Source organism: Hemiscyllium ocellatum, chromosome 4 (genome assembly GCF_020745735.1).
Source record: "Hemiscyllium ocellatum isolate sHemOce1 chromosome 4, sHemOce1.pat.X.cur, whole genome shotgun sequence".
Taxonomy (NCBI): domain Eukaryota; kingdom Metazoa; phylum Chordata; class Chondrichthyes; order Orectolobiformes; family Hemiscylliidae; genus Hemiscyllium; species Hemiscyllium ocellatum.
In genome coordinates this window covers 18,203,275-18,216,084 of record NC_083404.1, presented here as the reverse complement: position 1 = coordinate 18,216,084, position 12,810 = coordinate 18,203,275, and the positions used below count along the sequence as shown (strand labels likewise).

The following is a 12,810-nucleotide window of genomic DNA, read 5'->3' as shown; positions in this document are numbered from 1 at the left end:
TAAATCAGAGAATAGATTGGAAGGATTAACTGAATTTACCTCTGTTTTTTAAAATGGTTCAGCCTGAGTTTTCTTTAAACCTGGGACAAGTTAGAATGCAAGTACTGAAAGCAATTAGGAAGGCCTTTATTGCAAAGGGTTTGGAGTAGAAAAAGAAACAAGTCTTAATACAATTCAACAGAACGTTATTGAATTAACAAGAATACAGGAATGGCCTCATCAACGTAAATACTTCAGTTACTTCAGAGATTGAAGTTGTTCTGATTTGTCCAAAACAAAATGAAACTCTGTTGCCAAACTTTTCTCAGATTTGTATTACACATTATATCTCCTTTTGGCTCACTTTCTTTGCAATGGCAAGAAATAGAATACACAATAACACAATCACCTTTGGAAGTAGAATATCAAAGAATCATTACATTGATTCCTAGGATGAGAGGGGTTGTCCTGTGATATGAGGTTAAATAGCCTGAGATTCAGAAGGTTTGAGACAGGACCATTAAAACATAAAAGGTTTAAAGAAGGCTTAACAGAATAGCTGGTGAGCTGTAGTTTCCCTGGAGAGTATAGTGCCAGGGCCATAGAGTTTTTCAAGACCAAAGTGAAGGATATGCTTTCACTCAAATGACTGCAAAGTTTTGGAATTCTTAACTCTAGGCTAAGAGTCATGAGGGAAATAGAGGCATGAGGACCAGGTGCGAAAGTGGACTTGAAGTGAGACCCAAGTTGTGATCTTTTTGCATGATAGAGTAGGGGCTCAAGGGGCTAAATGAACTACTCTTGGTACTTTATGATCTTGTGAAGTTAGGAGAGGAATAATAGAGGAAAGGTTAAATGTCTCTCTGCCATGCACAGTCATAAATTGAATATTATTTGCAGCACATTAGAATAAATACAGTTTGCAATTCCTTGCCTTTGTTATTTGTGTCCAGTTGCAAGAAACAAGTCCACGAATTGCCAGAATAATACTAGATCTTGTTCCGTCATTGTTCTGCGTCTTTTGGATGCCTGCTGACTACCTATACCCTTAGATTATAGTTGTTGACCTAAATTTATCATTTTAAAGTTTTAATTCTGCAGAACATTTCTTAATGAAAAATAAAGCTTTTTAATGTGATACAAAAAGAATAAATTAAGTTTTTGATTTGACAATACCAGAATATCTCTACAATCATTACTTTTTTTTTTCCTTTGTCCTTCTGGTCAAAAATAAAAAGCAGCTTAACTAACTTTTGGATGTAGTGAATTGATTAAGACCCCTCCTGATCTGTTTGCAAAATAGTAAGATAACTGTAGAGCTGATTATATGTAATGTTTTGCTGCATTTTAAAGAAAAGGAAGTAAATTCCTGTGCCTTACACAGTGGAAGTTGGAATATCAAACTTTAAACTCTGTGTTATTTAATATACCTTTTTAATCAGAACAACAAATTTGGCATTGGACAGAGCTTCTTGGCACACTGATGGGATAATTACACCTCAGCAATAAAGCATAATATTTTCATGAAATGAATTTAGTCAACAAAGTTAAAATGCAAATAGAGGAAATTCTTGTCCATTTGGTAATTTCTAATGAATTGCAGTCTACAAAGACTTCAGTCTCACATCTGGTGAAGTGTGCAGTCATGAAAATAATTTTTTAGATTTCTGCTTATAACTCTGTGTGTGTATTGACTTCAAAAATTGCTTTCAGTTTCAAAATAATAACAGATGCTGACAGTTTAACATTCATTACAAAATCCAGGCCAATAAGACTGAGGGGTAGTGGAGCATAATTAAGCCATTTGGCTCATTGAGTCTGCCTTCTCCACGTAACTTTTGATCTCCTTATCTTTTGTATTTTACACTTGAAATTTTAATAACGTGACAGTGGAACAATGTAAAAAAAAAACTTTGTTTTGATAACAAAATATGTTCCTTCAGTATTAATCAAGATGTATACAACCTTATGAGTATTTTGTTTATTACTGTAGGGCTGCCCCCAATTATAAAATATTCCCAGATTCCTAGACTGAAGTGGCTAGACCTTAAGAAATATAGAGATACATCCATAAAAATGTGGACTGATAATGAGTAGCTAGTTTGAGGCACCATATTGTGGGAAACCCTTATGTTTACATGGGTATCTGTATAATGTGTGAATTCCATCACTCAACAACAAATTTGAAAAAACAGCATGGGAATATAGGAGCAAGTTGATATGCAGATCTGTTCTTGTGCTTCTTCAATTACGAAGAAAAATCTGTCCTTGTAAAATCAAGTTAAAACTGATATGGCATGTATGATATTATGGAAGGATTGGTTTATGAATGCTGGGACTGAAAATGCCTTGAGATTTGTTTACATTTGAGTTTTATTTGTCCTTTTCCTTATAGCCACCCGTTGTGAAAACAGAAACTGTCAGCTTTGACAGTGTGGATCAGGAGGATGGGAAAGAGATTTGCACAAAGGATGTGCCTGTAGTTCACACCGAGACTAAAACAATCACCTATGAATCATCCAAGGTAACACGTTTATTGAGGGAAGCCTCATGCAGTCCTTAAATAAAAGCAAATTGCTGGAAAAATAGGTTTGAATGAAGAGTCACTGGAGTCGAAACTAACTCTGGTTTCTTCACACAGATGCTGCCAGACTTGCAGAGTTTTGCCAGCAAGTTTGGTTTTGGTTTCAGATCTTCAACATTTTCAGTCCTTTGTTTTATCATTTTGCAGTTTACATAAAAATATTCAGTAAAAACTTTTGGTCCTGGTATTGTTTAATGTTGCCTTTCCTCATGAATTGGTGCGACTACCATTCTTTCTGTTTAAGTAATAACAACTTAGTGCTATACACAAGCGAATTAAAGGAAATTTTAATAACGTCTAGTCAATTGGCCTTAGTACTGATAAACATATACATAGATTATGTAATATTTTAGTGAATTTGTAACCTGGGTGATCGGGTGCATATTGGGAACATCAAGAATTTAAAATCAATTGACAATGCTGGTTTCAAATGTGTCCAGAGAAACTTTTGACGAAGAATTATAGTTAGTAGCCAGAATTCCACGTGTGAAGGAGAATTTGAATAGAGTTGGAATGTGAGCATCATTGTCAGGTTGTTATGTAGCCAGACATGGACTGCTGCCACAGTAAATGTGTCAAAAATACAGGGAAGGAGCTGACACTGCTTGGGAGAGATAAATGGACTATGACACTGACAGAAACCCAAGTAGAATGGAAAATCTGTGCAGTTCATAGTAGAGGCATGAAGGAATTTAAAATGAGAAGTGCAAGGTTAAAGTGGTAAGGTTAAAACTAATGTGTTTGAATAAATGTAAAATATTTGTCTTAATACTGTAAAGGAGGGAGCTTCATTTGCGATTGTGGAAGCCTCTAGCTGATTGAAGTAGTTTTGATGTTGAATTGTAAATAGATGAGAGAAACATGGTTAAGTTTTCAGTGTCATAGCTTATCCAAGGAGTGGAAGGTCAATAGATGAATGGCCATTGTTGACCCTAGCAAAGAAGCCATGCCTCTTATTAAATTACATGAAAATTATAACAGAAAAAAATAGAAATAATAATAAATGAAACTTTTCAAGTTGCAAAATCCAGTGTGCTTGCCTTCTGCTAATCAAACTTTTGTGACATCTATTTCAAAGAACCATATTAATGATGAACAATTAGTATTAAATACTAACTTCCAACAGGGATCTTTGTTACTGTTCATTACAAAGGTCTTGCTTATGTTTTTTAGCCGCAGAAGAAGATCTTTTTGAAGAGACTTTATTCAGAGAATTGTGGCAAATAACCTATGTTTTTTCTTGTAACAACTTCAGTTATTTGTAATGAATTAATTGGTTGGCAAATGGTCATCTGTATTTCTTTTCCTTTGTAAGTTGGACTCCACAGCTGACAGTGACCCAGGAGTTCTAATGAGTGCTCAGACGATCACCTCAGAAACCTCAAGTACTACAACCACTACACACATCACTAAGGTATTTCAGTTTTCATTTCAGTAGTTCACTTTAAAATAGATTTTGAGTTTGCTGATCTTGCAGACTAGACCCCACAGTATACAAAGTTCAGAATTTCCATTTGACTGGTTTGAAAGTCTTTGCACTTTTGAGAATTGACACTTTTTTGTGTTACAACACATCTTGACAATACCCCTAACATTTTTACCACACATATTGTTTGTGAACTTCTCTTGTCATCAGAGAGTTTAAGCTGCTATGGTCAAAGAGAGACATATTTGCTGTTGAAGTATGTTACCTAAATTTGCCAATACTGTCGGCAGATTTACTTTAATATATCAGTTGTTTCTGGGCATCTCTGCCTTACTGAGAAGGAATTCTGTAGGTTGTGTTGTGACATTTTGTGCATTTAGAACAGCAATGATGATATGTTGGAATTTGAGGAACACTGATATCCCATAACCTGTGCATGAATTTGTGTATCGTGATGTAACTAATCAGTGTGCACCTAGGTAATGTTTTATAATGGCTTGAGATTGATACTTTTGGTACCATGAAGCTAAATTGTATCCAAAAGGTGTGCTCCACTGAGGAATATATTCTATGAAATGCAGAGAGATAACTGTAAATTTGTTTGGGAGCTTTGCATAAGAGAACAGTAAATATAGAGCAGTTTTATAATCACATTTCTAAAAAGTAACTTTGGTCTAGATTTCCAATACTTAAAAGTATTGTCAAGACAGAATCAAGACTTAGATTCTGCTTGAGCAATTATTTGTGGTCAGGAATTCTAGTTTATAAACATGTTCAGCAAAACAGTGTTTTATAACATCTTTAGTTTCCTTTTGTGGTTGCTACAATTGTATCATCTCATCCAGTTAGTAGAAACCATCCATCATCACTCACCCTCAAGCTGTTTTCAGCATTCTGTAAGATGATGGCTGAGTTGATTACTCCCCATTCCTGCCTACCTCTGCTAACCATTCATACTGTTGCTTATCAAGAACTGATCTGTCTCCGACTTAAAAATATTCAATATTCAATAGTTTTACTCACTGTCTATTGAGTAAAACTATCTCATAGACTCTCGGACCTCTAAGAAATCAGTTCTCTTCATCTCTGGTTCAAATCAGATCAACCCTTGATCTTTAAATAATGATCCCTAGTTCTGGATTCTCCCACAGGAGGAAGTATCACTTCCAAATCTACACTGTCGAAACTTCCACAGGAGCTTTTATGTTTCAAACATGACACCTCTTTTCCTTCTAAGCACCAGCAGATACAAGCTGGCCTGTCGAACCTTTCCTAAAACAATCCCAGCCATGTTACTATATCATACAGGATCTATTTCTGTTTGTGCTGTCTGTTCACCTATTTTGGTTTGAATACTCAGAATTCAGGTACAGAACCTTTACTTTTATTACCTTTGATCTTTTATTCATTTTTGTAACCTCTACACTCATCTGTTGATTTATTCTTAGATTTGCAACTCCACCCTTTCCTATTCCAGCATTAATACCTTCCTCTTGCTTTGTCTTTATTTTCTCGTTTCCCACATCTTCTCAAACATAATCCCTTCCCCTCTACTACTTCCCTGGTTATGTGGCTATTTAGACCACTGGTCCTAGCATGCTTCAGGTGTAGATAATCCCAAAGGTGCAGCTCCCACTTTCCCCAGTTGTGCCGTGCCAGTGCCCCATAAAATGGAACCCATTTCTCACACTCCAGTCTTTTAAACCATGCATTAGTTATTATATTAAATCTTATTTGCCCTAATATTGTGGCTGAAATATATTCAAAGTTTTAATTTGGTGCAAGCACCTCCTGCCCTGCTTATGTCATTGCTGTGGACGTGGACCATGATTGTCATTGCAGAATGCAATGTCAGTCCCCTTTTTGTGACACCTTCTTCTATCACCCCCATTACAGTTCTGGAGTGGGGCTTGAATCCAGAACTCGTGGCTCAGGACTCAACGTCCGCTGTGTCTTGGGACTGCCCAATGCTGTAGGAAGCAAATTAGAATTGTGAAAATCTAATTTTTAGGGGATTAGTCGATACTTTCTGCAGCTCCTGTCAGTAAATTTACCCAGCGAGCTAGTTGTAATGAGGGTTTATCTAAGCCTAACCGTATTCAACTTTCTGTTTATAGACTGTGAAAGGAGGAGTTTCAGAAACACGTATTGAGAAACGAATTGTTATTACAGGAGATGCTGACATTGACCATGATCAGGTAGGTTAATGCTTTAAGTGTGGTCACTTTGCATCTAAATAGGCTACTAAGTAAAATAGCTTTTGTTTTATAAAAGACTAATCTAGTATACAGAAACGCTATTAGCAACAAGGAATTAATATCTGCATGCTTTGTAATTTAATTTAGCAACTGCATTTCAATTTAAAGGAGCTGTAAGTCATGATATGGCAACTCAGGGAGATTAATGTAATCTAGTGAGTTTGTGGCAAAACCATGAACAGAATAACGAAATAACTTTCGGATTTCACTAATTAATTAATGAACATTTTCTGCGGCTTGTACAGGAGTGGGTGAGGAGGGAGGTGGTAAATGAGCAACTGTGTGAGCAGCTCCAGCTAACATAACTGCTTTGTCAGAGTTCTGGGGCAAATACTAAAAGCTCACATATTGTGACGCAATGAGTACAAAAACTAGTGAAACATTTAAATGCTGCAGGTTACTACAGAATTAAAATCAACATTCAAGAAGGATGAGATCATGTTTCTATGTTTAGCTTACAATTGTGTGACTTACTGCTCCTTCTAGTAGAAATTTTAAAGTTTTCTTTCAATCATTTCCATCAATCAAGTAATTGAGAAAAAGTCATCATAATTCTCCATCCTGCTTCTGATCATGCATGTCCCACCTACTGTTTTTATACCTCGGGGGCTTTCTTTGGGTTAGGCCCTGGCTCAGGCAATTAAAGAGGTCAAAGAGCAGTACCCTGATATGTCTGTGATCAAAGTAGTGGTACACAAAGAGACAGAGATCACACCAGAAGACGGAGATGATTGACCACAGGTAAGAACAAACTGCATCCGCCTGATATTTTACAAGCTGCTGTGCAGTACCATAGTGCTCTCCGCACATCTATAATTTTAATTTGCCACCTGTAACTCTATAACCCATAGGCAAGTGCTTTGGGATGCTCTGTAATGTGTTCAGTCACAAGTAATGGAACACAATGTTTACTTCAATATAAAATCTTACAACTTAATTGTGAATATAACAAAGAAAAGATGCATATAATATTAGTTGATGGTGAAAAACAAATTGTTACCAGTGCAGTTAGTTACATATAATGGTACTGGACCTGATCCAGTTATTTACTGAATTGCTTTTGAAGATCGAAAAATAATTTTCAGACCATTTGGTGGTATGCTTTTCTTTATTGGTCAGAGTATTGAGTACAGGAGTTGGGAGGTCATGTTGCAGCTGTACAGGACATTGGTTAGGCCACTGTTGGAATATTGGGTGCAATTCTGGTTTCCTCCTTATCGGAAAGATGTTGTGAAACTTGAAAGGGTTCAGAAAAGATTTAAAAGGATGTTGCCAGGGTTGGAGGATCTGAGCTACAGGGAGAAGCTGAACAAGCTGGGGTGTCGGAGGCTGAGGGGTGACCTTATAGAGGTTTACAAAATTATGAGGGGCATGGATAGGATAAATGGGCAAAATCTTTTCCCTGGGGTCAGGGAGTCCAGAACTAGAGGGCATAGGTTTAGGGTGAAAGGGGCAAGATATAAAAGAGACCTATGGGGCAACTTTTTCATGCAGAGGGTGGTACGTGTATGGAATGAGCTGCCAAAGGATGTGGTGGAGGCTGATACAATTGCAACATTTAAGAGGCATTTGGATGGGTATATGAATAGGAAGGGTTTGGAGGGATATGGGCCGGGTGCTGGCAGGTGGGACTAGATTGGGTTGGGATATCTGATCGGCATCAACAGGTTGGACCAAAGGGTCTGTTTCCGTGCTATACACCTTTCCTTCAGGGGATTAGATGGATGGGATAGTGTGAACTGTGGAATATGTTATAGTGTATGGAAGTAAGTTGGCACATTGACTGACACTAATTTTCCAAAATAAATGTTGTGATCTAATTTGTACACTGTTGCCTTATATTGTAATGATTACCAATCAAATTGGGTCCAAAACATATTAGAAAATAAAATTGCTTGATGCAGATCTAGTGAGTCTTTTTGTTGTATTGCTGAAATAGTTTATTAATATGTTTCTTAAGCTCAAACCCCAGGGGGAATTAATGAGCATTTAAATGTGTCACATGAGTGAAGTTTAACAGTTCCCAGGATGACTTTGTTAATACACTGTATTCTGTCTCAATGTAAAGGACTCAGCTCTGATAAGTTAGAGTTTTGGCTACAGGAAAAATGAAATGTGCAACTGATGAGTGCTATTCGATACTAATTGTCAACCTGTAAAATCTGCAACTTGTCCCAGTCTATCTTGCTATGTTCTCTCAACTTGAGAAGGAGAACAATATGTAATAAGCAATACAAAAGTACGGAGAGTTTGTGAGGCAGTTCATTGATTTAGCAGCACTCTATAATAGAAAACTGTGGGTTAGAGAGTGATCTGTATGCCTGCTTATGGTTATTTGAAGAAACTAAGTCTCACCCTCCACAATTCCACTGATGTGTCTTTCTACTGTGCTTTTGCATGTCCTAAATCATATCATTTTTATGCCATTACCATTTCATTTTTTATCTGGGAGTAAAACTTTGCAATGTATTAAACCCATGCTTTCCTTGACCATATTTTATTGTGAGTAAAATATTCTGTGAAGTCAGTGGTTAAATCCCAGCAAAGCTTAAAAAATGCAATGTTTGGAAATTGTATGATCCTTTCATTTAGTGTTTTTCTTTAATCAAACTTAATATAAAATACTTCTTTAAAAATCCACTTAGATCTTGATATGAACCAGAAATTGTTGTTATGAAAATCCTTGTTATTTTTCCATCAAAATTGGAAAGATAATTATCAAAATGAACTTTAAAAGATTTATTTGAAAACCATGATCTAGTGGTAGTTTACATTGGCTGGAAATTGCAAGAAAGTTGTGCCATAATACTGGTGTGGCTGCAATGTACACTAAGGCAAATCTTCCAAAATAATTGGTATAGGTTACTCAAACCGTTATTTGCATAGTACCAAAGTTTCTCTGCCCCTCTGTCATGATCCTCACAAAAATAGAATTCCATTATCACAGCTTCCCTCTCCAAATTGTCCACCCCGTGCCTCTCTAAAATTAATGGCTATTTCACTTAAACTGGATCAGTGCAATTCTGTTACCTGGCGCTGACGTGATTTGTACTGAAAGTAAATGACTGCGCCTTAATTGGATAATTTCAACAACTGAAAAAAGCAGTGCCTTGATGATTAATAATTAAATTTGTCAATTGAGTAGCATAGACAGAATTGAATATTAAGCAAAATACAGAAATTGAGGTAGGTATGTACAGATGGCAAAACCAAACTGTCTTTTTAAAGATGCAAGGCTCCTTAATGAAGAACATCTATTTCATCATTGGTATTGAATTTTGAAGTGATGACAGTAAAACTGGGCATTTATTACTCCATTGAGACTGACAGCAACTCCTGGGAGACAGTTTGTGCAGATAACACAATTTTTTGACAGTGGTTCTACACTTCTCCAAAGTGTGCACTGTTAAGGCAACCCGTGCCCCTTTCAACCCAACCCTCAATCCAAACAAAAGCAGCTTAATGATTCATTCATGCTACCCTGGAACACACTGTCCTTTAAATAAGTTGGTTGTGAATGTCCATTTACCTTTCCTGGATCTGTTTTCTGGTCTCAGCAGATTCTTGATCAGCCAGTTCTGTTCATTTGCTTATGTTTTAGTACTTATTTGTTAAAATTGTTTAAAATTTCAATAATTAATTTAACATTCTTGGTGTCCAAAATGGAGATTGGCAGATTTAATTAGCTTCATGTCCATTAGCACATGGGATTAATGTATTAACCATCAGCTTCAGAATGTGAATCACCATTGTACTTGCTGTGATGTATTCTGATAAGTGCTCCAGCAAGTTTGAATATAAATTCACCATTGGAGGACTGGATTACACACCAATCGAACTGATGTTCATCTCAAGGTGCATTGTTTCAGCAAATTACAAGTCAGTGAAAAGCACCTCCCTGATCAAACGTGCCCAGATAATAAGAGAGATGTCTATGTTTTTCAAACTACACCAATCATTAAGTGTACTGAAAAACAAACACTGTTGGCTCACCAAAAAAATGCATCATGCAGCAACATCCCATGTTGGATTGCTATAATTTGATCCAATAATGCAAAACACTGCCATTGCATAAAAAGATCTAACTTTGAGCATCATTTTAAAAATAAGTTGCAACCTCTTGTTTATCAGTTTTTTTGTTTGATTTATTTGGCTGCCTAATAACTTAGCACTGCATTTTGCTGTTATGGACCTTTTTGGAAGTTTGCATTTTCTATTTCTCTTTTAAATGAGACTCCTGTCCCACGTGCTGGGTTCTAGTTTTGTGTTGTTATATTTTTCTATTATATCAAACTGTAAATGTAAGAGAGGAGTTGTAATATATTTGTCATTCTTAAAAGCTGTGCAATTTTAACATAATGTAACTTACTAACACTGAAAATAAATACTGCATATTCTATGCATTTTGATACTTCTCTGCAGAGTTATTGATAACCCTCCAATTAATCTGTTTCATTAATGGACTTCGTGTTTCATTTTCCTTTGCAGGAGTAACCACATCTTCATGAAAGAAGTAATGCATATACATCATTAGGAATGATTTTGGAGTCTAAATGGAGTCATACACATGACTTCATTTGTTCTGAATCCATCCACTAATGACCTTTCACATCAAGCATACTGGAGCACGTTGTATGAGGACCCCTCTCACTAAAAAAAAACATTGGCAAAAAAACCTCATTCCAGCATATCGAAACAGCAGATGAATATTGCATGATTAGAATAAACCTTTGTCACAAAAGGAATAATGAGAAAAGCATTTTCCAGATCCGTATAGTAAGGTGTCCACATCTCTTAAGTTATAATTTTATCAGCAGGTTTAAACAGCAAAGGATATATTGGAGCATTAATGTTTAAAAGGAAGCTGGGTTGGGGACACGGGTGGAAACCTTTGTTTGCCAGTTTAAAAAGTGTATAGCTGATATTAAGATAATACGTCAGCAGTAATTCATTTCAATTGTACCTGGTTTCATTTATACACAGTAATTTTCACCGTAATTCTGGTGAAAAATGTTAATTGTATTGAGGGATTATGTCATACCTTACAGTAGATGTGCCAATGGCAGTGTAAGTCCATATCTATTATCATATTAAGCAACTTGAAGCTTATAACTGGAAACCTTGATATACAATGGTAATGCCTGTGAAAACATGAATAACCTTACACAGATTAGAACAAGTTATTTTGCTGCATCTTGTGCTTTGTTGGCATAATTTGATGTCACCTAACAGATTTTTTTTAAAGAAATATATATATATAAATATATATTTTACTTGGATGATTTGATTTTGTTAGATGAGCACATTCTTTTAAGTTAGAACCAAAAGGCCAGGTAGATTAATCCATCAATAGTTGTCGATGTTTACTTCCCTTAGAGGAGATGTCAGTATTCCTTTTTAAACTGAGTCTGTTTCGCTCGGTTTATGTTGCAAGTGAAAGTGTCTGCTCTAGAAGGAATCTCTTTTGTTCACTACCTGTGACCTTTCATTTTCATCATTGACTATAAAACCATCGATTCTTTTTAAACACTCTGCGTAGACTCCAGATTCCAAGCAAAGCCTTAAACTAAGCAGAAAATAATTGCAAACCCCATTGAAAGCTTTCAAATCATCATGCATTTATAATTTACAGAAGACTACACAGCTAACTATAGAGTACAATACTTTTTTTGCTGCAATGTAATAAATGTTGAATGTATGTTCCTTCATGGTGAAATAAAAGTGGTAAAGGCATCAACAGCCTGCTTTGTGTTATTCTGTCCAACAACTTAACTAAAATCACATATTTTTCCAAGAAAATATATGTGAATATTTTTAAGTAGTTGAAATCATTGAATAAAAGTATAGAAGGTTTCCTAATTGTCGACTGAAAATTTCCAAAAGCTGCAGGAGTCTCAAAAGAACCATATAAAGTTAGCTATTACAAATTATGTATTATCTTACAGTTATTAATTGATTTAATTATGTCTGCCTTTTGTATAAAACATACCAGGCAAATCCAGCAAATGCTTCAATTGCGTACAATTCTGGTCTCTTTCCTATCGGAAAGATGTTGTGAAACTTGAAAGGGTTCAGAAAAGATTAATAAGGATGTTGCCAGGGTTGAAGGATTTGAGCTATAGGGTGAGGCTGATCAGGCTAGGGCTGTTTTCCCTGAGCATTGGAGATTGAGGGGTGACCTTATGGAGGTTTACAAAATCATGAGGAGCATGGATAGGATAAATAGACCAAGTCTTTTTCCTGGGGTCCAGAACTAGAGGGCATAGGTTTAGGGTGAGAGGGGAAAGATATAAAAGAGACCTAAGGGGCAACTTTTTCACACAGAGGGTGGTACGTGTATGGAATGAGCTGCCAGAGGAAGTGGTGAAGGCTGGTACAATTGCAACATTTAAAAGGCATTTGGATGGGTATTTGAATTGGAAGGGTTTGGAGTGATATAGGCCAGGTGCTGGCAGATGGGACTAGATTGGGTTGGGGTATCTGGTCAGCATGGACGGGTTGGACCAAAGGGTCTGTTTCCATGCTGTACATCTCTATGACTCCATTTATTATAGCGCAATATT

The 12,810-nt window shown here is 36.2% G+C and overlaps 1 protein-coding gene across 6 annotated transcripts in view; it reads left to right on the top strand.

The window, feature by feature from the left end:
• The window catches only part of LOC132811374 (band 4.1-like protein 3), a 183,035-nt gene extending 171,055 nt beyond the window's left edge, over positions 1-11,980 (top strand). For all 6 annotated transcript variants that reach the window (XM_060822805.1, XM_060822804.1, XM_060822808.1 and 3 more), the window contains 5 exons: positions 2,375-2,503; positions 3,879-3,977; positions 6,107-6,187; positions 6,872-6,988; positions 10,736-11,980. In XM_060822805.1, coding sequence (XP_060678788.1) covers positions 2,375-2,503; positions 3,879-3,977; positions 6,107-6,187; positions 6,872-6,982 — 420 coding nt within the window. In that variant the 3' untranslated portion in view covers positions 6,983-6,988; positions 10,736-11,980. The remainder of the gene's footprint in view (positions 1-2,374; positions 2,504-3,878; positions 3,978-6,106; positions 6,188-6,871; positions 6,989-10,735) is intronic.
• The last annotated feature ends 830 nt before the right edge of the window (positions 11,981-12,810 follow it).